The 26,174-nt window shown below is 42.2% G+C and overlaps 2 protein-coding genes across 2 annotated transcripts in view; one reads left to right on the top strand and one right to left on the bottom strand.

Moving 5' to 3' along the window:
- Nucleotides 1-11,594, bottom strand: part of nhlrc2 (NHL repeat containing 2) — a gene marked incomplete at its 5' end in the record, with an annotated part of 29,156 nt that extends 17,562 nt beyond the window's left edge. Inside the window, 3 exon segments of the mRNA XM_080516615.1 lie at nucleotides 3,475-3,524; nucleotides 7,800-7,952; nucleotides 11,432-11,594. Of these exon segments, the coding sequence (XP_080372741.1) occupies nucleotides 3,475-3,524; nucleotides 7,800-7,952; nucleotides 11,432-11,594 (366 nt within the window).
- A 483-nt stretch (nucleotides 11,595-12,077) lies between these two features.
- dclre1a (DNA cross-link repair 1A (PSO2 homolog, S. cerevisiae)) lies at nucleotides 12,078-22,100 on the top strand. Its single transcript, XM_080516781.1, has 9 exons — nucleotides 12,078-12,453; nucleotides 13,981-15,240; nucleotides 15,320-15,453; nucleotides 16,528-16,646; nucleotides 17,497-17,640; nucleotides 17,740-17,885; nucleotides 18,719-18,873; nucleotides 19,432-19,573; nucleotides 21,801-22,100. The coding sequence occupies exons 1-9, from the start codon at nucleotides 12,096-12,098 to the stop codon at nucleotides 21,965-21,967; spliced, it is 2,625 nt and encodes an 874-aa protein (XP_080372907.1). The 5' UTR covers nucleotides 12,078-12,095; the 3' UTR covers nucleotides 21,968-22,100.
- The last annotated feature ends 4,074 nt before the right edge of the window (nucleotides 22,101-26,174 follow it).

The raw sequence follows: 26,174 nt of genomic DNA on the forward strand, positions 1-26,174 counted from the left end.
TAATGTGTTTTTCCTGGGAGGATTTGTAAAGTTTTGTATGTATTTTTTTTTCCCAAAAAAAGTTTTTATTAATTTTTATAACATAACACACAACAAAACACACACACACACACACACACAAAAACACATCACACTGCCCGTTTAGAAAGAATTAACAAAGGTAAAGTAAACCATCACACTATTACTCATGCTCAAAGGTCTTTGACATACAACATGAAAGGCCCCCAGACACTCCCAAAAACATTTTGTCTGCCCTTCAACACATAGGTGATCTTCTCCAATGGGAGTGTTGACAACATCTGCTGCCTCCACTGTTCCACAGAAGGTCCATGACTCTTTTTCCAAAATAGTGATATACATCTCTTAGCATTCAACAGGCTTATATTTATAAACATTTTTTCACTCCTTGTATATGTACATTCCTCTGGGTATAAACCAAATATGAATAGCTTTCGGTCCAATATAAATTTCCTAGAAATAATTTTTTCAATGACACCTCTTATTTGTTCCCAAAACATTATAATCTTCCTACAATACCACATACAATGAGCCAGTGTTCCCCTACAGTCGGTGCATTTTGGACATAGATCAGGAATGTTACCATTATATCTATGAAGATCTACCGGTGTTACATATACTCGCATTAACCATTTAAACTGTATTAATCTGAGGCGTACGTTAATAGATGTGGTATGTGCCAAGTTACATGTAGCCCTCCACTCCTCCACAGTTAAATCCAATGACAAATCCTCGTTCCAAGCTTTGAGTCTGCCATATGAATCTTCAGGATCTCTTCCCATCATAAAATTATATATATGTGATATTATGCCTTTCTTTTGACTATCCTTTGTCATAATTTCCTCTAAGTCTGAGTGTGTAGGTTTCGTTAGTATATTGTTCTGGGTTTTGTGTATGTAACTTCGCAATTGAAGATATTTAAAGAAATGTTTTTTATCTATATGAAATTTATCTTGTAACTCCTGAAAGCTCATTAATGTATCACAGTTAGGTAGGTAAACATCTCGAATCCTTCCCAATCCTTTGACTCTCCATGTATGAAAAACTGCATCAGCTCTCCCAGGTGCAAACAAAAAATTGCCCCATATTGGACTAAATTGGGATAAACCATTTGATTCTTTTAAGTATTTTTTCACATCTCTCCATATTCTGATCATATTTTTAAGTATTGGATTTTTCGTCTGTTTTAATAATTTTGTAACTGTGTTGGAATACATGTACAAAGGGAGTTCCAAATGTAACCCTTGACTTTCCATATCCACCCAATGTGGAGAGGGATTTGTATAATAAAACATCATAGACCTCAACTGTGTAGCCCAATAATACAGTTGGAGATTTGGGCATTTTCGACCTCCTCGTTCATACGGAAGGTAAAGCAAAGACAGGCGGAGTCGTGACCTTCTATTATTCCATATAAATGTGATAAAAAGCTTCTTAATTTGGAGAAAAAAGTCTGGAGGAGGCAGCAAGGGGATGTTTTGAAACAAATAGAGTAATTTTGGTAACACATTCATTTTCAATATATTGACTCTCCCTATCATAGATATTGGTAGAGGCATCCATTTTTCAATTGAATTAGTTAAGTCTTTCTTTATGAGATCTTAATTTATTTCAACTATTTCTTCCAAATCTGGCAAGATTTGGATTCCCAGGTACTCAAATTGTGAAACTACATTAAATTGCAAGACCTCAGGAGGTGGATGGACTCTATCATTTGCATTTAATAACAGAATTGAAGACTTGGTTCTGTTAATTTTGTAACCAGATATCTTACTAAATGACTTTATTATTTCGAGAATGATTGGTATTGACTTGCTTAAATTTTTCAAAAATAAAATTACATCGTCCGCAAACAGCGAAATTGTATGGCTCGTTGGTCCAACTGAGATCCCACTAAACTGAGGATGAGAGCGCAAAGCAACAGCAAGTGGCTCAATAGCTAATGTGAACAATAAAGGGGAAAGTGAGCAACCTTGTCTACAACCTCTGCTAATCTTAATTGGGTCTGAAATATTTTTATTTGTCATAATTTCAGCAGTCGGATTTTTGTATAATATCTTGACCCACTTTAAAAAGTTTGCTCCACAGCCAAATTTTTCTAAAACCTTCAAAAGGTATAGCCATTCCACTCTATCAAAGGCCTTTTCAGCATCTATTGATAGAAGAGCGGTGTCAGATGCAGCCCTATTGCAATGAATTATATTTAACAATCTTCTTACATTGTGAAAGCCCTGCCTACCCATTATAAATCCATTTTGATCCCGGTCGTTTTGTATGTATTTTAAAGTATTTTTCTTTTACAACAAAGGTGAAAAGCTTCATTATAAACTTAAAAAGACATAGTTTTCACTGAAGAGCACATAAAAAATTATATTAACTTTTTAAAGATTTTAATCCTGAGGAAGAAATGAAGCATCACTTCTGTTTTCTTATTTACTCAAAGTTTATTTGAGCTTTATGGTTTTGTTAATGTATTTGCATGTAGTTTTGTCAATTATTTAATTTAATTTGTTTTGTGTGTTATTCTTTCCGTCAAATATTCTCAAGTTTCTTGCTCCTTTGCTCGTTTCTTTCCTGGTTCATTTATTTATTCGTTCAACTTTTTAACAAATCCCTTTTCTTAAATGTTAAGCTCTTTTCTATTGTCTAATGTTGAGTATTTCCAATCTTTTGCTACGATTTCACTTGAAACTTCACAAGTTCAAAATGCAAATGGACTAATTTTATAAAATTTGGCCTAAATGCACAGAATATGTTGAGCCTATAAGATGTGATTTTATGTAATGTTGACATGAACACTAATAATTGCGACTGTTGATAATGTTATGTAAACCAAAAGGGTAGTCCACCTCCAGCTATTGTTCGGTTGTTCCAAGTTCAATCATGTAAAAACTGAAGAGCAAACTCACATGACTGTTTTGAAAGAAAATCTGTAACTTCTTGTCCCTTCAATAAAAAAACATTTTGTTTAACTACTGAGTTATGTAATTGCTTGAATTTATCAAGATATTTCTTCTACTCCTTCCATAGTATGCAAATTTTAAGTTTGTTTAAATGTATTTGTTTTTTTTTTTTGCTGTATAATTTAGAATCTATTTCTTTAGTTTATTCATTTAACTTCTGTCAGTGGCCATATTTATTCTTCTACCTATTTTCTTATTTATTTCATCTATTAACTATCTTCTGTGAGATGTTCCTCCCAGTTGTAGTATGATTAAACATGTTTTTGTTGTCTTGCATCAATAGATCCATCCATCCAAATCTCTTTGGCCAATTACCTTCAAATGCATGTTTTTGCTTGTCACAAATATATATTTTTTTATTATTGTTATTTGAATTCAAAAGCATTCCCAAATGAAACCATCATATTTGTCAACACTAAAGTTACATAAGTGCAGAGACAAAGCCCTGCTGGAGCCAAACAAGCCAAACCATTCACACAATGAAAGCACTTACCTTTTCATTGGGAAATTTAGCCGAATGCACTCCAATTATAACCAACCCATCTGGCAGAAGGAATAAAAAAAAACACGAGGACACAGTTAACAATTGCAAATATATTAACTATTAGTGGCTGCAAACAATAACACATTTTTAAAAGGTCTTTAATAGATAGGTTTTCGTAGGCTGCAAAGAAAAAAACCCAACCTGAGTCGACCTTGTTTTATAGTTTGAGGCCGTCTGTTTGTTACATAAGAGCATGAAAGATAAACAAATGAGTTGAACCTGTGTCCGGCCAAAAGACTCAATCTTCACATCTCTGCAAGTATTTTGCTGTAATTTGCTGTGCCCAAGGTTTCATAAGCTTCATCAATAGCAGCACAAAAGCTGCACACAAACGGATGAAAAGATTTGATTTTCCACTGCGAGCTTTGCGGGTCATCCTTTCAAACCCCCCCCCCCCCCCCTCCAGACGGACGCTTCGTACATGTGGAGCCCGGAAAATAGTGAAGAGCCTCGGGGCTAGAGAAAGACTATTTTAGTAGCATCTGAGGAGGCATCGAAAACAATAAGATGATTGTGCAGACAATGAGAGCGATTGAGTTTTAATCATGACTTCTGACGGGGAACACGGATGTTCTGCTGTTGCGTAATGGAAAAACAAAAAAAACCCTGAAAACTGTGAAAACGGAGCTGAAATGTTTAACTAAAGACGCTCGGCACTGCAGATAAACTTGATCAAATTTCTTTCCTGTTTTCAAAGTGGCGTGCGACTGTTGTTTATGTTCCCTGTGAGCAGAGTGAGCGCACGGCAGCGGGAAAGCCGACCCGTCCGAGACGGTCTCACAATACGTTCAGCGATTCGGCTCAGTGTCATGGAAGCATTTTCATACCAGAACAATTTTATACATTATTACAATCCATTGAAAGTTTTATTAAGTGTGACTGTGTGTATTCCTGCTTGTACCACTGCCACTCATCAAGACAAGCAGCCTGTAATTGACGTTAATAGACCAAATCTATTCTGCATTTTTTTATTTATTTATGGACACAGAAAGTGTTGGTGATGGACTTTTTGTTTCTCTGAACATTTTCATTCTCGCTGTGACAGATGTGACACTCACTTTTTCAAGACCAAAGGTAATATGTTTAATAGACATTAAGAATTTTAAACTGTGAGCACTAATTTAATAGATTAAGCCATACAGTCTATACGTCAGGCTTTTTTGTTGTGTATATTCACGAGTTGAAGTCTAATTGAACTTGTTTGGGAGTATTTAAAGTAATTAAAGTGCCACCTTGTCTTCAATTTTTTTTTTAAACTTTGGCAAATGTGCCTCAATGTTATGAAGGTGGTTTTGTTGGAGTTTTGCTGCTGCCTCATGTGTAACTGTGTGCAAAGACCCTGCTTCAGATATGCAATAAACTCCAAAGAAAAACAAACATGTTAAAAAAACAAACACCCACACACGTGACTTCACGTCTTGATAACATTTCCTGCGTGTCATTAACAAGCAGCGTGGATGTAAACTGTGAGTCTGTCATGTGCGGCTAAAATAACACTCCATGGCGCCATTTTTCTTTTTTTACTTTGTCCTATACTGTTGGTTTCTTCCACCCTGAGCTGAGCGCCAACAATGTGCCTGACAACGCCTCATTAAACACTCATGGGTGCATCGGAAATGTAGGCAGGATCAGCACAGATGGCAGATAATTGATTACGATTGGGTACTTTCTTCATTTTACAGTGTAGGGAAAATCAAGACACATTTAGGATTAAAAAAAATGATTGAAAAGGCGCTTAAAGAACTAATGAAAACAAATAAGTGCTACTTTAAAGGAATTCACTCAGCCCACAACTGCTTTCTGCTCATTTGTTCCAGCATGTGGATTGTTAATCCTTGATTTATATAGATATATATATCAATCACAAGTGGGAACAACAACAACACCTCAACAAAACTGCTTCTGTTAAGTAACCGTCACTGCTTCAAGAGCAGCTAACGTACACACACATACCCACACACACACACACACACACACACAACCCCAAAACGCTCCGACTCGACAGTCTGCAGTGGGTTTCATCGCCCGAGGCCTCCGCCAAGCGGAGCAGCGACAACACAGATTGCAGCGACGATGGGTGGGTGGGTGGTGGACTGTGGGAGTGACTGGACAGGGAGGCTCCCACACCTCGCTGACCAGAGCAGCAAACAGAATGTACCCACAGCGGAGCCAAAGATAAGGCCAGCACGATAACGTGTGATGCCAATGCAGTGTGCATATGTGTGTGTGTGTGTTTGGAAACTGAATTCCGAACTGCAGTTTCCTCAGATGATCCTTCGGAAGCCGGCCCGTCAATATCCATGAAGTCACACTGAAAACATCCAATAAAAGACCTTGAATTGAGAAACAGAATGTAACCTCACACCTATTTTAAAAATTAATTTTATTTGAATACCTTTTCCGCCTAAATTTAGTCGGTGCATGTATTTATTCATACTGAACTCACATGTTGTCTCATCGACTCCTTGAAAAGAAACTTCAGCATCCAATACAAAGTTTCCCTTTGAAGTACCAGCAGGATGCCGGAGATTACGCTGGAGATGGAGCGCTTATGTTAAGCACGACGCAGTGAACTTGCATAGGGTGCAATTATTGGCCCCGTACTCACCTAAGCTGCAGCATGAAGTATTTTTAGTCGCCGTCTCTTCACGGCTGAGATAAGTGGCCTTCTGCTCTTGCGGGCGAGGTAAAGTGATGTACTACAGCCTCTCTGCCCCACTGAACTTCTGCCTGTTTCTGTGATGCAACATGACACATAAGGCAGGATTGCTTTTTGATTTGTGTTCCCTCAGTAGGACCTGCCAGGTTTTAGTTTCCTCAAGGACCAGCGGCAGTCTTACTCTGACGACATGCGTTAAAGAAAATGGTCTCCGGCATGTCAAGGCGGCTTTCAAAGGCATATTGAAACACTTATATTGACGCACGAGATTAGATTTTCATTTTATTGTACCTTGAACGTATCGTATTTTTATTTATTTACATATTCAATGCTTCTCCCTGTAACGACGGGACACATTTTGTAATTATACCAACTCATACAAAACTGGGCTAATTCATACTGAATGGGGTTGGTTTAGTGCTGTGCCTTAAAGAACAAAGCTTTCGATGCATATATTTTATAACACCATCGATAAACCGCACGGACACTTCAAAAGAAACACTGAACCGTTCCTATTAACTTGCATATGTCCTGAGCTTAAACAGGCTGGATTTGTCAATAGAACTGGCTCAAATTGTTGCAGAAAGCTGCAAGCGCACACAATCAAGCCCCGCCAGGCTCCTGCCATTAGTCCAGACACAACCCTGGAGGCACAAATATGCACTAATCCATGGCTGAACCCCCCCCCCCCCCCCCCCCCCGGACAAATGCACTGGTTACTACTCTTATTTTCTAAAGTGCGACAAGTGAGTGTGTGTTGTGGTTTTACCTTAATTGGATAAAAGCAGCCGAGACAGGAAATGTGGGGAAATAGAGCAGAGAAACGACGTACCCTCCAGGAATCATCCAGGGCTGCCCATGGAACTTACGCTGGCGCACACGTGCACGTGTGTGTGTGTGCGTGTGCACGCGTCTATGTTTTTAAACATTTCCTATAAATGGCAGAGTCATTTGCCAAGACGTGCATCCTCCGGAGGGCTGAGAGTGGAGCGGGGAGCCAGCGCAGAGCGACAGAACAACACACTGCTGCTGTGTTTGTCCTTGTGTCGTTTCACTGCCGTCGTAGAGACGTCACTGACAACAGTCTTATGAAACAGGCTTTCACGTTACACAATTCCCATGGCATGATTAGTTTGACCCCGCTGGACCCTGATTGACGCGTGTTAAAAGTCTCCGTTGTTTTTCTTTATTTTCCGCTCAAACGTGCAGAGACAGTGACCACAAGACACAGGAGAGAGAAAAACACGTGACTCTGAGAAACGTGTCGGAAGAGTTTGGAAGAAAAATTCAAGCGTGGGAATAACGGCGCATATGATTTATGGTTGATTCAGAACAATTTGAACCAGTGAATTCTAAGTCAGCTGGACTTTCTAAACTTGAAGATCAGGATGTGAATTGGGCTCTTGGCAGCAGTCACAGCACTTTTTCTCCCCCGTCATGTGCACCACGGCGCTGCACTAGTATTTTTTAAGACATTTTCCTGATGAACATTTTCAATGTTCTGGATAAAATGAACACTGTGACCCTGCACTGTCATTTCATCTTGTTACCGCTCCAGATCAAGACATCCCTGCTTCTTTTTTTTTCCCCATTTCATGCAATCGCCGGTACAGACCTTGAACGGAGTGTCTCTCCTCCAGCCGGTGCAGGTCGGGCAGGATGTGCATGCAGTTGATGCAGCAGTAGGTGAAGAAGTCCAGCAGCACCACTTTACCAGCCAGCTCCTTGTTAAGAGACAGAGGCCCCTCCGTGTTCAGCCACTCCAGGCCTGCAGACACGTGCAGATTGGAAAAATACAAATATATTGTTGTCATCCTCTTAATGATGTTCAATCACCATGCAGGCAATGTTTCATAATGCTTGCTTGTCATGCGAGAGCTTCTCAGCAGTGATAAAACACTTCACAGTGGCGTATGAGCTCTTCCTCACAGAGCAGTCATGCCGCATGTTCAACTGATTAGAGCAGAAACTCTCACTTTTCACTATATAATACAGCAAAATCTATATAAATAGATATACATCACATTTTATTTTTATTTTTTTGTCACACTTGCCTCACTTACACGTAAGATGAGCGCTTTTCAAAGTGGTCAGAGCAGGAGTGTCAAACACGTTTAAGTTCAGAGGCGACAAGCAGCCCGATTTCATCCTGAGTGTGCCGGAACCAGTAGAATAGTGGCAGAGCAACCTTTAAATTGAAACTTCGTGAGGATACATGATAAAAAATGCCTATGTTTTGCAAAAATCAAACAGTTAATGTAGAAAATCAACACGACGCCAATTTAAATTAAACCTTCTGGTGTAAAATACAGTAAAATGTCCAAATAAACGTCTCCTGTAACTGATGCAATAATCACGCTTTTACAAACTCACAGACTGCTTGGCTTTGAGGCATGTTAGGAGTAGTAGTAGTAGTAGTAGTAGTAGTAGTAGTAGTAGTAGTAGTAGTAGTAGTGGTTTAGTTTGATAGCAACAAAGCAGCTATCTTTCATGCCGGTGTAATATTATATATGAATCCCCTGGGTCCATTTTATTATTTATTTATTATCTCTATCTGCACCATCATGTTTTTGTTTATTTTAAACCTGTTGTCACTCTATAATAGTGGATCTCTAATAAAGGTTGTATTCACTTCTTATTTTATTTTGTTGTTTCTGTTCACATTTATTTATGTTGTTAAAATGTAGTATTATTTCAGTGCAAATACTACGGGGGGGCATATTCTATAGGGGGTGGGGTCCATATTTTGCAGCTGAAAATAGACCCCGGGGTCCATTTACATCTACACCGGCATCATTGATCTCTCAGCTCAGGTCTCAGTGTTGTGTTGTGTTGGCTACTCTTAAGAATTTTTTTTTATGTTTTCTTTGATGTTTTCACAATTTGTTTGTTGTTTTCGCCGTATTGGAGCGTCTTGTGGGCTGGTTTTGGCCCACAGGACTTATGTTTGACACCATTGGGTTAGAGCCTCACCTAACAGCACCATCAATGCTTCATGGACTTCCTAATGTTATTCACATCAGTAAAATATAATGTTTTATTATACTATTGGTTTTGTGCTAAATGTAACTTGATTTTCAACACAATTGGTCTCATTGTGTCCTACAAATCAGTGTGTTTTAATATAATGCCGTATGTGAGCAGTATGGAAGAAGTTTAACCCTCCATGTGTTTCTTTATAACAGGATTCTTTATCAAAAATAATTTAAAGAAAAGATGTCATGTAGAGGCAATCCTCCTGACCCCTCAGATCTTTCTGGCTGCGCTCTGAACCTCAGCGATGCCCCTCAGAGGAAGCCAGCCCGCACTTTAGATACCACCGCCGTGCTTCAAGTCATGAAGTAATAAAAACAAGTCACAGCCATTTCTCTAAAAATGTGTTTGAAAATGTGTTTCCCACACATGGCGCTTCATAACTTTCCACAGAACGCTGCAAGCAATATTCTGAAAGAAGCACAGCAGTTATAACTTGTATAGATAATAGTTCAGATTTCAATGTTCAATCTGCATCAAGCACACATCAGTACCCATGGATAACAAAGTAAATGGCAGGGATTGTGAATTATTCACAAGTCTAACTCAGTAAAATGAAAGAATTAATAAGGCTATACTCTCTTCCACAAGGGAAGCAAAAAATATTTTAATTACATACAACACCCAGTTGAGTTCCTCCTTCAGTTTACAGAGAGGTTATATACATCCTCATGTCATTAATTATTGAACAGTTTTGCATTCGCTTTAAAAATCAACTATGCATATACATGTTGGGCCAACTTTTTTTTTTTTAAGCATCTCAGTTGTTGACCTAGTTATGGTAACCTACAGCCCTATTTATTTTATTATTTGATGTTCTACTGCAGATCACCATCTACTGGAAAGAAAAGATATTACCATCCCGGTGTATTTCTCAGGACTGGCACGACAAGAGGTTTTTAACAAATTATTGAAGGGCTGTGAAGGTTTGTAAACGTCAGACATAACTGATGACAGTTATATAGCGGGTCCAAATTAAACACTCAAGCCTTTGTTTTTGGAAAAGTAGGACGCCACCGTTTGAAGAATGACCGGCATAAACAAAGGCCTGTTTGTCTCTCAGGCTTTTGTAACGTTGAGGGATGAACGAGAAGAATAAAAGCCTACGTGTTTGTATTCAAGAGCTGTTTTGTTTTGTTTTTTTTCAAATTGAGAGAAAACGGATACAATTTCTGAGAACTGTTTATGTTCAAGTCATGTAAAGTGAGAACTAATATACAACACAGATGAGTTTCTGTTGTGTGGAGTTGCATTTTCAGTGATGAATGTAAATGTAGCTTATGAAAAACCTGTAAAATACAGAATAAATTAGATGATGAGAGAAAGGTAATGTAAATAATCATGTTATTGTGAAGTCCTTTAGATCTTTTTGCCTTTTGTTGTTTTAGGATTTTGTTTTGAAGTTATACACATTGTAGGTTATTCATATAATTTATAATCTAAATAAGCCACAGTCTATTCTTCTTCTTCATCATTTAAAAAGAACAGAAAAGAACCTGTGACCAGAAGTAAATCAATTCATCCATTCATAGTTTCATTCATGTTTTTGAAGCTGAAAAACACCCACATGAGATTTTTCTGTAAATACACATCCTGCCAGCATCATATTACACATTACACAATTGTATTAAGTGTTTCATAGTCATGAGAAACAAACTGGAGCAGCTTTTAGTTTCTACACTCCTCACCTGTGGAACAAGGTCCCTGCTGATAAACACTTCTTTTATATCAGATCTTAAATCAATATCTATTAAGCCTTTGATTAAACAATGGATTTTACTTATTCTACTACGTTTATTTATATGAAGATTGTACTTTATGTATTCTCCTTGTTATACAGTTCTTAAACCTTCTGTTTCAATGTTTTTTGTTTTCATGAATTTTCAATATTTCTTTGAAATCCTTGTCTCAAGGGTTCTCTATAAATACATGTGCCTTTCCCATCAATTAGCTCCACAGTGTATAGAAATATTTATTGAGGCACATATTGTTTTACTCTGGTCTATTCTGATCCTCCACAGGAACTAACGTTTCAAAAACAAGCTCCCCACAAGGAAACTGTTGTAACTGATTAAGAATCAAACCTCAATATACAGACAGGAAAGCTTTTAAAAGTAGAAAATAAGAAAGCTTTGATGCTGTGTGGACAAGTTGAGTCGTGTCCTGTCAGGAACACTTCGACCTGAGGAAGCTGGAGCGATAACATCCTCTAACCTGTCTGGAAATCAGGTATCTTCAAGTCCTCTCGCTCGTCCAGCTGTTTCAGATATTCGTCGACCAGATTCTGCTTCTCTTGCTCGGTGGTAGCGTCGTCTAAAGAGCAATCCAGCTGACTTTGGAGAGGAAACAGAGTGGAGAGGCTGCACTGGGTCGCCATGTTTCTAACAACAACGCCCACTCGCTGAGGTAAACCAACGACGCAGATTCACATCCGCACTTTCGACACGGAAGTAGCGTAAACATCGCATAACCTTTTATCACAGCCTACAGTTTTAAAAAGATAAAGTCAATTTTGATGGTCATTGTTGAGTCTTTTGTGGTTTTCATTAGAATTGTGGTTGAATAAAAGATCTTAATAATTACAAAAAGTGACGAATGTGTCGCTGCGTTTCGTCGCTGCAGGGGCATATGTTGAGGCGGTAAGAAGTCCCGGCTTGTCCAAAATGCTCCAGTCACGGGGAAACACTCTTCTCCGACTAGATTTACAATTTAAAAAATCGGTTATTATCGCTACCACGACTCTGATAATATATTAACCCATCCACAGCTGTCTGCACTACTGTATCTTGTCTCATCGCGGGATGTTAGTAAACATCAGTGACTGTATCATAACAAGAGGAGCGACGCCGGGCTCGGTTTTGTTTCGCTCCTGCTTCCAATGTCTCAGCAGGACGACTCGGAAAGCGACATATGGGAGTACAAACCCCTGGAGAAGAAAAAGAAGGGACGCCAAGCATCTGCGTCCGTGACCAGACGAAAGTGCACGAGCAGGAAAACCTCCCAGCCGCTGGACGACCGTGGCGAAGCTGCAGAAAGTGGAGGTCGTCCAGCTCCCAGTGGCTGCAGGGACGAGTCCTGCACACACCCGGAGCCACAGACCAGGGCTGATGGAACGAAAGACTCGTCCTCTGGGGACTCCTGTCCCGTCTGCCAGATGCCTTTCTTCATCCTGGTGGTCCAGTCCCCTCGATGGCATGTCTCCGAGTGTCTGGACTCCCCCAGGGGCCAGTGCACAGGTACAACCGTGTAATAACATGTGTAATAAACCCAAGTGAAATGTAATTGATAGTATAATGGAAAACTAATATTACATTATGATGCAGGCAAAATACCCCCCTGCCTCCAAGTATTGTAAGAATGAGTTATAAAAGATTGGACTATTTGTATATACATATATCTGCATATAGTTTATGGTATTTATGTATAATTGCTGTTGCCCAAGTCATTTATAGTCTTCTGTTCTCCATAATCTGTAATCTATTTCTCCAATAATCAGTACAAAATAATGTACAAGCATTAAACATAATAAGATCACATTCAAATTATTGTTTAATCTTTTTTATTTTGTTACAGATCGAGCTTTTTTTTTTTTTAAAAAGCTTGATTATGATCACTAGATTCAGGGAGACGTCTTAGACCTGCAGGATGGTGTCCAGGTTTCCACCATCTATGGAGAACGACTGTTCAAAGACACATTCACCATGTTTATGTGTGAACTTTTGCATTAGTTGGAGAAAATGTCCTCCCATCATCTGTTTTATTACTTTAACAACTCAGATCCCAGTTGATGGTGGAGGACGGCAGAGTGCACCCTGGATATATACTGTATACCTGTATATATCACCACTCTGTCACAGGGCGAACACATAAAGACAAAGCAACACACACTCACATTCACACTTTTGTGCAAACATGAGATTCAAACGTGTGTTTTTGGGTCATGGGACAAAAGTGGGGTACAGTTTGGACACCTGCTCGGGGAGGACATGCAAACCGAAGCATCTCCAAGCCCAAACAACACCAAATACAACTGATACAATACAAATTAGTATATAATAATTAAACATTCAGATATTGAATTCCACATGAGTCGTTCACAACTTGGGTTCTGAAACATTTGATAATTGTTGATAATCTTCTTTTGATTTCATTTACCCACCAGAGTCTTTTTCAAAATGACAATGAAAATAAATGTATCTCTTGCATTTGGGGAAAAAAAACAAACTTTAAAAAATACTTGTAAAACAAGGCGCGATAGCTAAAATGACTAGAATTTCTAAAAGGGGATTAAAGCTTGAAAATGAAAAATATATAAATAAATCAAGCAAAACTGCTTAGAAAGGAGATAAAATGGCTAAAATGTTCTTCACACAATGTTCTTCCTGTTGTCATAAGACTCATAACTCCCCCTTGTAGATTGTGTTTCCTTTCTGTATGTTAGTCACTATTAAGTTTTGTACTCATTAGTATTTGAAATTACTTATTTAATTTTTATCCTGCCTTATTTGATATTCAACTTTCTTTCTATTTATCCTGTGTGGAGCAATGCTTAATGCTTTCTCTCTGGGATTAATTAAGTATTGTGATTCAGTTGTATTCTATTCTACTGTCAAATAAGAAAAAAAAAAAAAGTCTGAAAAATGCTGGACAAGAAAGATGCAAAAAAATCAGGTATTTGGCTAAAAATGTAATATAATGTTCACCTGAAAGTGGATTTAAACGTGATCGTATCTCATTCTGATGATTTTTCTGTGTTCAAGCAGAATGTCCAGACGGCCTCCGGTGCTCCTCAACCATCCCAAATCACTACAAGAGGTTCAATCACACGCTCCTGGCACAAAGCCGAGCGACTGGTGAAGCATCAGCGGTCAGCGGGACCCAGCCCGCTGAGGGCGCCGGCCGGAGGACCGGCCCCCGTCGTCTCCCAGGACACGTGAACACGGACTCGGACGGCTGCATTTCAGAAACCTTTCAGGACGGCGCTCTCAATCTCCCATCCTCGTCCAGTCAGAGCATTTCCCCGGATCATTGTCACAGTGGAACGCCTCCAGCTGAACTTCCAAACGGCCTTCTGCTACTGCGCTCCCCCGGCCCAGAGGACTTCAAGAAAAAGAAAGGCTGGCTTTCATCTCCACAAAGCCAAAAGTCAATTACCAGTTCGCAAGAAAGTAAAAAGGAACTTTTAACCCCCCCTGTCAAGGAAGAAAGAGGACAGACTCGTGAAAGTTTACCCAAAACTGAAAAACTTCCTGAATACGACGACGCAATATCCTACTCTCCTCTTTCTGAGCTCCCAGCGGAGGCTGGAGTTCTTGGCGCCGAGTGTCGCAAAGCCCTTTTTAACGACGGTGCGGTGGAAAACTCTATGACTTTGTTCAGCGACGGCTTTTCCAGTGACGACGAACTCTTTGCCGAATATGTAGAAAATAACTCGGAGGAAAAAAAGGAGCGGTCGTCCCCGAACACCCAGCTGGATTCAGTTTCCTCGTCAGCGCCCGGCGATCAGGCAGCTGCCAACAGAGCTGGAGACAAGCAAAGCAGCAAGACCAGTGTTCAGTCTCCACAGAGTATTGTCTTAGAGCGCCTCAGAGACTCCCTCCCCAGCTCAAGCAGCGACTTCAACACCAGCAGGATTCACCCGGAGCGCCACGGTGCAACTCCTGCAGTGCCTCCCTCACCATCTCAAAGCATGGCGCCGGCGCCGGGCCTCAGACAGACGGACATCGGGGTGTTTTTTGGCCTCAAGCCGTTCAAGGAGAAGGAGGCCGCGACGGGACCAAGGGAACAAACCGCGGCCGCCTCTCCGGGGGTTGGCGAAAGCTCCGGACGGAAAAGGCAGAGGAGAGAACGGCAGAGGAAGCCTCGGGCCGACGGAACCGCCGCGAGCGCCGGCGGCTCGGCGGAGGTCCGGGGCGAAGCGGGGAGAGGCGGCAGCCGGGGGTGGAGGAGAGGACGCTGGGGCCGAGCCAGTGCCGACGGGGAAGCGCAGTCGCCACGCTGCCCGTTCTATAAGAAGATTCCAGGTGGGTGAACGAGTTCCACACACTCGAGTTCAAAGGTCAGTCGTCTCGCAGTTCAACTCAAATGTCAAATCTCGCTCAGGAACAAAGTTTGCCATCGACGCCTTCCGGTACGGCGAGATCGAGGGCATCGCTGCCTACTTCCTGACTCATTTCCACTCCGATCATTATGGAGGCTTGACCAGGAGCGCCACCTTCCCCATCTACTGCAACAGAGTGAGTCAAACTTCACACCTTGGGTTGATTGTCAGTGATTTGAACTGGCCTGGTGAATTTCAGACTAATGTCCTACACAAGCCACATTCTTCTGAATAGCGCAGGTGGCGTTTCTGCTGCATTGTAAATAAATTAAGTTTCCCTTCAAAGGATTGTCACGTCTTCACTGTCATGAAGCGGGTCCACATGTTTGGAAGCTCAACAAACTTTTCCTCCCTGGAAAATCTAAATCCAATTAATTTGCATCACATTAAAATGCTTCCTGGATGTTCTTTCCCGCATAATTCAGAAACGAGCTACCTGATCCATTTTATCTCTCTGCACCGCATTGGGTCTCTGTAATGGGAAAAAATAAAACGGCTTGTTATGAATACCAATTCGCCAAATTGCAGCGATCACGTTGGAGTTAATTAGAATTGGAAGACCTCTGTCATTTCTTTTCTTTTTTTTCAAACAGACTAAAAATACCTGCTCCGCAAGAACATAAAATTTTGCTCTTTGTTTTGTGCAAATGTTGCACCAATTGAAGTGTGTAAATTGTGGATAAATGGACTTGGGTGTGCATCCTAATAGGTGTTCAGTGCATGTGTGCACATTATAATGAGCTGAATCCCCTTTCATTGGGATTAAATAAAAAATAAAGACTGTTTTATTTTGTAGATTAGAAACAAATGTACAATTTATAATGGTATACACTGGTTTTACAGTCCAAAAACATTCATGTGAGGCTAATTGGTAATTATAAATTGCTCTTCGGTTTCACTTTAATGAGGTTTACTCAGCAGCTAAAATACAAGGAGAAAAGCTCTTTAATTCAGAGGATTTATCGATCTTGATTAGTGCTTTATAGATGAATAAATTGATGGTTGGTTGTCTTTTTGGTTTTCTGGTGAATCCCTGCCCGTGTGTTTTTCTCTATTAACAACTTCATGAAATTGACATGCAGGAGGAAGAAAACGGCGAGTTGAGATGAAGCTTTGATCCGTTGAAGCGATTGAGCTGCGTCAGTGTTCACTGCTTCTGCTTTTTCCCCTCGCGTTGTCCGCCCCGTTTAATTGAACGCCTCGTCTGCAGATCACAGGTAACCTGGTGAAGAGCAAACTGAAGGTGGCGGAGCAGTACGTCCACATCCTGCCCATGAACGCCGAGGTCACTGTGGACGGAGTCAAGGTCGTCCTTCTGGACGCCAACCAGTGAGTCGATCAGCCGCAGAGCACAGACTTTGTAAAGATGGAGCCAACAGTGAAAAGTTTGAAACTTCTTTTTGCCCCCTTTTTTTTTTTTTTTGGTTTGTTGGTCAATACGTATGTGCATTTCAGATTCAGACTGCATATATGTGTGTGTGTGGAAAATTAATTTGCAAGAAGAGAAGGTAACTAGAACTTCAATGGAACAGAAATCTTCGGGGGTGGCGGCAAAAAATGAGGGAATATTGAATAATCCACTGGGGGCAATAGAAACCGACGCACACTGAGGTGTTCATGTAAAAACGAGCATTTCAGTAAAAAGGGTCCAGCTGTGGAACAAAACTAGACAAGGATGCAAAAGATTGTAAAACAGACGGTACATTAAAAAAAAAAAAAAAAGCAATTAAATCAAAGTTATTATTGAAATGCAAAGAAACGATGTGAGACAATCAAAGGCTTGTTTTTTTTTTTTACGGGGAGAGAAATGTAACTGATATAAGCAAAGATTAGCTGCTCATTTTATTTGCTGTTTGCTTTTACTTTTCAATGGGAAGAATTGAGATAAAGGGATTGCGTTTATAAATGAATCTTACAATGAAAAACTAAACTTAAAATTGAACAAAAAAACAATGACGCCACGTCAAAAGGAGAGATGTTGCATAACGTGGGAACGTTCTGCTGGTGCATTTCTAAATCTCCATAAAACTCTTAACAGCCTCCACCCTCAAGACGCCGGGGGGGGGGCTACGGAAACTGTTGCACCTTAATTCAACTCAAACATTTGAGCTTTTCCTTGAAGGCCACTGAGAGAATTCAGCCGTCGGCCTCACCTCTCGTCCCCTCGTTGTGCTTGCAGCTGTCCGGGCGCCGCCATGCTGCTGTTCTTCCTGCCCGACGGACAGACGGTCCTTCACACCGGAGACTTCCGTGCCGACCCCTCCATGGAGGCCTACCCCGAGCTGCTGGGCTGCAGCGTGCAGACGCTCTACCTGGACACCACGTACGCCGCCCCCATTTCCCACCGCGTGACTCCTGGCGACGAGCCAGACGGCCCTGAATTTGTTTGAATCATTTACCTGCGCGACGCTACACCCAACAGGTACTGCAGTCCGGAGTACACCTTCCCAAAACAGCAAGAGGTCATCAGCTTCGCGGCGAGCGCGGCCTTCGAGTCGGTGACACTCAACCCGCGGACGCTGGTGGTGTGTGGCTCCTACTCGGTGGGAAAGGAGAAGGTGTTTCTGGGTACGTGTGGAGGAGGGCGGGGGCGTCACTCACCTCAGAGGAGAGTCAATACTTGGTGCTGTCACCAACCCGCCAAGGGTTGCCTTTGAAAACGGACATGGTCAGACGACATGGTGTCGCGAAGTGGCTGAAATAGTTGGTAAAAAGAGGAAGATGATGAAGTCAAATCAAGACTGGAACCATTTTAAACAATGTGAGACGTAGAAATCGCCAGCTTAACACGTCCCCGACCACTTGAAGCAAGTTTGACTGGAGAAACCAGTCAAACGTATAACATTACATAATGATATACGTAAAGTCCATTTACCTTTTTAACCTCTCATAGCTACAATCAGCAGATTTGCACATTTTCAAAACATCGGAACGATGCGTTTCTGTATTTATTCGCTGTAATGCAGCAACTAAAGATATTGAATATGATTCTACCAGAGCCTGTCAGCGACAAAGTAAAAGTGTTTCTGTGCTCTTATACCACCGGCGTGCGTCGCCTCCCTCTGAAAGGCCGTGTGATGCTGTGTCTTTATTGCAAAGTGAACCAGGGCGGCTCGGGGAGCCGGAGGTTTAACCCAGTTCACACATTGAGTTCTGTCCTCATGAAGAGGCACACGGTCCTCAAGTGACGCTCAACATTTGCTCCATTTTACCCAGAAAGTACAACAAGCTGTGCATTTGTTGTCCTGATGGTTTATATTGAGCGCACTTTTATCATGCGTTAAACATAATGCAGCGGGTTCGTGTCTCTCTTTGCTTATTAACCCTTAAGTGGCATGTGGGACACAACGTTCCAGTGGAGATGATGCACAACAACCCCGTTTATTTCCCTCCATTTGCAGCCCTGGCCGAGGTCCTGGGCTCCAAAGTGTGCCTGTCCAGGGACAAATATAACACCATGTGCTGCCTGGAGTCGGATCAAATCAAAGGGCGCATCACCACAGACTGGAAAGCGGCGCAGGTCCACGTGCTTCCCATGATGCACCTCACCTTCAACGTAGGTTTTTCACTTCCTGGTGGTTTGAACTGACCCCGGTCTTTACTCGCACCGTATGTTTCCAGTGTGCTCCCGATGAGCGCCGACGCAGTGAAACGACTGAAGCCGTGTTTTAAAATGACTTTCGTCTTGAGGGAAAGTCACACTGTGCCTTGAGCGGCGAGGCACTTTAAAACTCCCGTCTGTGTGACCACAGATAAGTCGGTGTAATTCACGCTCCGCTTGGCACAGAAAGGCTGACCTGAAGGAAACGGATGCTGCAGTTTAGAGAGAGTGTGCGTGTGTGTGTGTGTGTGTGTGTGTGTGTGTGTGTGTGTGTGTGTGTGTGTGTGTGTGTGTGCGCGCTATAAGCACGGACTTCTGCAGTTTAAGCAAGAAGAGCTGTTACAGAAATAATGAGGGTGGAACAAAACCGTGATTGCAGTCACCAGGTTTAGAAGTCCAGAGAAAACCAAGGACATTGAACTGTGGTCGAGTTCAAACGCCATCATTTCCCCTCGCCTCCTTTCCTTTACTCTCTCAAATATATATTTTTTTCTGCAAACTCTTTTCTTGCAGAAGCTGCAGGATCACCTGTCGCGCTTCTCCCAGCAGTACGATCGCCTGGTGGCCTTCAAGCCCACCGGCTGGACCTTCAGCCAGCAGGTGGAGTCGGTGGAGGACATCCAGCCTCAGATCAGCGGCGACGTCTCCATCTACGGTGCGCACAAACCGTCTCCTCACCACGAGCCTTTCCAGAAGCAGATCTTTAGAATGTTGTATGAAGGAGAGCAGGAACAACACTGGAATCTTTCAGAATTTGACAGAAATGGTCTCTGTTAAAATAAAATATAGTCTTTTTCTTTGTCCATGACTGTATGAACGACTGCTCAGTTATAATTGGCCTACAGTGCCATCTTTTGGTAATCAGGAGAACAAACTGGAAGGTTCCTCAGTCCAGTCTCACTTCTTCTGATCCGGATAATGAATGCAGCTCTTTGCCTTTGTGACTCACATGTTTGTAGAATCAGATCAAAGTAGAGATTCTCCCTTAACATTTTATATTATCTGAGTATTTTTGTAAATGCTGCAAACATTACAACATCAGGTGAAGTGAATAACACTCATTTCTCCATTGTGGAGGAATTTATTCAGCAGAAAATGTACCCGAGTCAAACACACGGCTGGCGGGCGATTAGTTCACTCTGCGAAATCTAAACGTTACCAAGAAAACAAAAACTGCTTCTCAAGTGAAGAATAAAATTGCACTGAGGCAGTGAAGGCTTGTTGTATTAAAACCAGAGAGCAGATATTTTTGTTGACCTGCTGAGGAATTTCTCACCTTTCAGAAAATTGACAAAATAAAGTTTGAAGCATTTTTAGGGGAATGAAACACAAATCACATGGTTCACTGTGTTCTACACCAGGAGGCTTCATGTACAATGGCAAGATGTTAATACTGTGCTATTTCTTCACAGAAGTTAAACATGTTCTGTTAAATTTAAACACATTTTTTTTTTTTACTATTGTACCTCTTTGCAAAAACAAGTTTAAAATGAATCTTAAAATGACAAGAAGCCATTGGAGAAAGATGAACACAAGCATAATTTGATTTATTTTAGAGGGAAAATGTTAAATGGCTTCTCAAACCAGGGTTTTGTATGTTTAATTGTATTATATTGTATTTTCACTGCTGTGGGAGTTTATTTTTGATTTCCCGCTTAATGTCTAACATGAATTAGATGGAAATCAATTGGTCAGCTGTTTTTAATGTTTCATAACGACTTTTGACACTCCCGGGTTAGAAGCAAGAAAAAAAGATGTAAAAAGACTTTTATGTTGGAATCCATGATCCTGACGGAGCTGGAGTGTCGTCCTCCTCATCCGTTGGCCGGAATCTTACAATCTCTCTCTCGTCGAAGCCCAAAGCTGAAGTGAATTGATTTGCAGAATTGCCACTCCCCCCCTCCTTCCTGTCTCCCGTTTCATGTTGGGAATAGAACCGCCAACTGCGGCAGCCATCTGGCTCGTAACCTTCAGTCACCGGCGCCGGCCTTTTTGCAGAACACACTCGCATAATTTCTTCTTCCTTCTCTGTAACAGTGTTGCTCAGGTGGAAGCCAATCGCTCTCTCGCTCTCTGCTGTCTGTCCATTCATCTCTTCCTCTCCCTCCTGCCGTTATGCTGCTACTAATATCTTTCCCTGCATGTGGGAGGACAGACCCTGAACTTCAAGATCAGTCTTAAGCTGAGGAGCTGATCAGTCTGGTAGAGGGCTGAAGCAAGGACCTGATAATTAAAATAAAAAACCAGAAGGAAGCACTGCAGGTTTTCTGTTGGAGAGGGAAACGGTCTGAGGCAGTGGCTCACTTCAATAAGCACCTGCGACGTCTTTTTAAGGCTCACGTGATTTTTCTCCTGCTTGCAGACATGGAAGACGTAGTTCTTGTTTTCCGAAGCAGGGACTTTGTTTAAGAAATCCATTTGCAGGAAATGATGGGAAGTGGAAAATGTCTCCCAAGTCCTTGGACTTCAGCTCGTCGGCACCGCCGGCTTCCTTCCCTGCAGGACTTGGCTTCTTGATAAAAGGAAGCTTGAGATAATTACAGCTTAAACACTCCCGCTGTGTGGAGGGGAAAAAAAAAAACAAGACGTGAGTGGCTCTCAAATAGTCGTCGGCACGATTTCTTCAGCTGGCTGGGATCTCACTGTGGGAGAAAACATTTAGTTTTGATGGAAGGATGCAGATTTTGTCAATTTATTTGGTTTGTATTAGACGTGACACGCCTTTATCTCAAGCTGTCACTGTTTTCACGCTTTTACACCTTTTATAAGCTCTTTGACTCCTCGGCTCTCTACAATCGTTGCATTAGTTTCAACAGCTCTTCCGATGGTAAATCTTGTTTTTTCCAGTTCTGGCCCAGTAAACGCGTGCGTCTCTTCCACAGGCGTCCCGTACAGCGAGCACAGCAGCTTTGCGGAGTTGAAGCGGTTCGTCCGGTGGCTCAAGCCCCTGAAGATCATCCCCACGGTGAACGTGGGCAGCTGGACGAGCAGGAAGGCCATGGAGAAGTGTTTCGGCGAGTGGCTCGGCCAAACCAAGGCTCAACGCTAAACTCAAGAAGGTGGTCCTGCCGACGGGAACAAATGAGTTGTGACACCTTCGATCACTTAACCTGCTCTTACAGTGATGGAATTAATTGCTTTTAAATTAATATATATATATATATACTACAAGTGTCTCTGTTCTCACCTTTTTTTTTTCAATTTGAAGAAATAAATGATTTTAACAGACACTCCTCCAAATGTTTTTTTCCGCTAACAAGGCCACATTAAAATATCCACTGTTGTTGCATATCAAGCTCTTACACACATAATTGTATAGGGGGGGAAAACATCCGCCTTTCAAAATGCGCACTTGGTTTGAAGTGTGCTGTGAGACGCTTCCAGGAGTTTATCTGCAGCCCGGCAGGACGGATTCGCTTCTGAACATCCGTCCCCGTTAAACTGCTTCTTCAGAGTCTCGGCACGACTTTTGCCGGCCGGCCGGAGCGTTTCAAGCCTGAGCTCTGTGGCTCAGTGTCCAACGTGAAGAAACCATCTACAAGTGTCACTGTACCATACAGTGGTACATAGAGTACACACCTTTTTTTTTTTTTTTAATGGATTTGTAAATGCTTTTATAATGGGTTGGCCTGGAAATTGCTTTTTGAGAACCCCAGGGCATTTCATTACACCTTGCACCTCACTCTTATGTAATATTTGTACTTGTTTTTAATGAGTTATGCATTAAAACACTTATCGTCTACTTTTCCTGGAGAGAAATATAAAGAGACAGCTTGTAGTGATCATATATTCTTCTGCTTAGGCAGGAGTGGTGTTTAATAAGACGATGATCCATTCATTTACACTCGACCAGCCCAAAGCAAAACCCAGAGGAGAAATGTGTTTACACGTTTATTAAAACAAGCTGGAGTGGTTTGGCTCTGCGGCTGGAGGTGAAAATCCAAATGTGTCGACTGCGCCAGAAGATTTCAAGAATAAAACTGGAAATCTCGGTTCTGGCAGTCTGCTGAGACTTCTACCGCACATAAACATCTATTTCTAGACTATTTATTTGTCTTTCATAGTGACCGGTGGGGGATTTTGCCATGGGCGAAGTGAGCAGCGGCCCAGGGCGCACCGTGCACCAACACGGACAGCGCCCCCTGTCTGCGCAGACAGCTGTCAGCTCCTGCAGTTGAAACCGGACACAAACTGTTTGGGTTGCTTTTTTTTTTTTTTTTTACATACTTGTAAACAAACACAAGCAGATGCTTTTAGAAAAATTTGCGTTTTGAGGCTGGTTTACTTGAAATGACAAAAGAAAACAAAAGTTATATCAGGTGTATTTTCAAACACCACATCAATACATCTTTCAAACCTTTTTAAAGTTCTTTGACAGAAACCTCAAATAAGAAGTGCAAAATAAGCTGCTTTTGTAAGCTTAGATTATCAGTTCTTAATGAATATGAGCATTTATAAACATTAAAAAACCTGGAAATGTTTTCAGAATTCTGAACACATTTGTGTTTAAGTACATTTAAAAATAACTATAATGGAGAAAATTGAAGCTGCAGCTTTTCAGCAAAATTTCAAATGTCTCCTTTCAAATGGTAAATTAGAGGTGACAGTTAATAATCAGAGACTCAGCGCCCTCTATTGACCAGTGCTACTGGTGGGGACGATAATAAAACTGAGCTCTACGCTGGACAAGAACGTCCAATCAGAAATACCAGCTCACTTTATCAAACACAAAATGGACCTTTAAACCACATTTCCACTGATCAAGAGAACAAATCATGACTTTTTAAGATTTCAAAGCTTTATTTGAGCTTTTAAACAGTTTTTAAAGCAACTTTGTTCTGTCTTCTCTCAGTCGCCGGTCTCTCTCTCTCTCTGCTCTCTTTCTCTCTGCTCTCTCTCTCTCTGCTCTCTTTCTCTGCTCTCTCTCTCTGCTCTCTCTCACTCTGTTCTCTATTCTCTCTCTCTCTCCCTCTGTTCTCTCCCTCTGTTCTCCATTCTCTCTCTCCTCTCTCTCCCTCTGTTCTCTCTCTCCCTCTGCTCTCTCTCTCCCTCTGTTCTCTATTCTCTCTCTCTCTCTCTGTTCTCTCTCTCCTCTCTCTCCCTCTGTTCTCTCTCCTCTCTCTTCTCTCTCTCCCCCTCTCTCTCTCTCCCTCTGTTCTGTTCTCTCTCTCCCTCTCTCTCCCTGTCTCTCTCTCTCTGCTCTCTCTCTCTGCTCTCTCTTTCTGCTCTCTCTCTCTCTGCTCTCTCTCCCTCTATTCTCTCTCTCTTTCTCTCTCACTCTGTTCTCTATTCTCTCTCTCTCTCCCTCTGTTCTCTCTCTCCTTTCTCTCCCTCTGTTCTCCGTTCTCTCTCTCCCTCTGTTCTCTATACTCTCTCTCTCCCTCTGTTCTCTCTCCCCTCTCCTTTCTCTCCCTCTGTTCTCCGTTCTCTCTCTCCCTCTGTCTCTCCTCTCTCTCTCCCTCTGTTCTGTTCTCTCTCTCTCCCTCTGTTCTATTCTCCCTCTCCTCTCTCTCTCCCTCTGTCCTGCTCTCTCTCTCTCCTCTCCCTCCCTCTCTCTCTCTCTCCCTCCCTCTCCTCTCTCTCCCTCTGTTCTGTTCTCTCTCTCTCTGCTCTCTCTCTCTCTCCCTCTGTCCTGTTCTCTCTCTCCCAGAGGAGAGCTGCTGACCAGCGTTGTCCAGGCTCTCCTCCTCTCCAGCCGAGCCTCCTTGTGGACGTCTTTCAGTGTTCTGGTCCTGGTCAGTCCTGCTGGAGACCCAGTTGTTCTGAGAAAAACGAATGATTTTGATGACTTGTCGTTTTCTGCAGTTTCACTTCAGATACCAAAGCACCTTCAGCTCATGTTGGTCAGACTTCAGGGGCTTTCAGGTATTGGACAGCACAGACGTCTCTATTGAAATCATACTTTTGACTTTGGAATTCATGTCCAACTGTAATAATTGAATGTCCTCCTTATGTCTTCCCAGTTATCTGTAAAACAGATCTATAGACTCCACCTGCTCCAGAAGATGGAAAAAACTGCTAAGGAAATGTAGTACTTGGACCACCAGATTAGAAAGACAGATCTGTAAATTGAACTACTGGAGCACAAGTTAAGGGTGGGTGTAGAGTCCCAGGTGAATTATGCTAACTACTAACTACATTAACTAAACTAGCTCTTGTATTTGTAGGAAATAAAGAAGACCAAATTAATTGTGCATCATGTCTTTATTTGGTGGTGGTGGTGGTGATCAGACCCCGAAGTGATGATGGCAAATAGTGTCTCTGACAGCTCTGCCGTCCTGCATAGCTGACAAGTCAATAGGCTCATCATCATCATCGGGGTCCTCTCTATGTAGGGCAGGGTCCTCTCTATGTAGGGCAGGGTCCTCTCTATGTAGGGCAGGGTCCTCTATGTAGGGCAGGGTGTTGCTCTCCTCTAATAGTGGCAATATTATGAAGGACAACACATGCCACTATAATATCACAGGCCCTCTCAGGGGTCACCCTGAGGTGACGTAGGCACTGGAAACGGGCTTTCAGCAGGCTTATGGTCATCTCCACCCGGGCTCTTGTCCTGCAGTGAGCCCGGTTGAAGTTCTGTTGGGGGCCTGGTTCAGGGTCTGGGTAAGGGGTCAGCAGCCGGGGTTGGCATGGGTATCAATCCTCTGGTTGAAGTTACGTACCGTTGTGAAACGGAAAACCCAGCATTTCCCTCAACTCGGGGTTAATTGACCTGGCGTTGTCAGTAAACTGCTTCGTGAAACGGACCTCTGGCGTCGTCGATAAATCTGCTTCGTGAAACGGACCTCTGGCGTCGTCGATAAATCTGCTTTGTGAAACGGACCTCTGCTCTCTCATGCTTGTTCAGCACCATCTGAAGAGTCGCCTCCAGAAGCTTCTTTTCGTCTTTTTCTTGCCCTGGAGTTTCTCCTCTAAGACCTGGTTGGCCTTCGTTAGCCTGATCTTCTCATCCAGCAGCGGCTTGTTCATATCCAGCATTTTATTGCACTGAGTGCGGAAGGTCTCCTTCACAAGCTGCATGGACTCGTTCTTATGCTGCAGAGACTCCTTCTTACGCTGCAGGGTCTCCTTCTCCCGCTGCAAGGCCTCCTTCTCCTGCTGCAGGGCCTCCTTCTCCTGCTGCAGGTTCTCATTCTCCTGCTGCAGGGTCTCCATCCCATGTTGCATGGACTCCTTCTCCTGCTGCAGCCTGTCTCTCTCCTCCACCACCTGCTGCAGCCTCTCCTCCAGAGTTTGAAACTTCTCCGTCCTCATGG

The sequence above is a fragment of the Blennius ocellaris genome (genome assembly GCF_963422515.1).
Source record: "Blennius ocellaris genome assembly, chromosome: 21".
NCBI classification, from domain to species: domain Eukaryota; kingdom Metazoa; phylum Chordata; class Actinopteri; order Blenniiformes; family Blenniidae; genus Blennius; species Blennius ocellaris.

Excerpts from the sequence above, each read along its gene's own strand:
- dclre1a (XM_080516781.1), top strand. The coding sequence starts at position 12,096 with ATGTCTCAGCAGGACGACTCGGAAAGCGACATATGGGAGTACAAACCC. Across the intron at positions 15,454-16,527 it reads TCCCCATCTACTGCAACAGA|ATCACAGGTAACCTGGTGAA; the intron begins GTGAGTCAAACT and ends CCTCGTCTGCAG. Across the intron at positions 17,641-17,739 it reads ACGCTCTACCTGGACACCAC|GTACTGCAGTCCGGAGTACA; the intron begins GTACGCCGCCCC and ends TACACCCAACAG.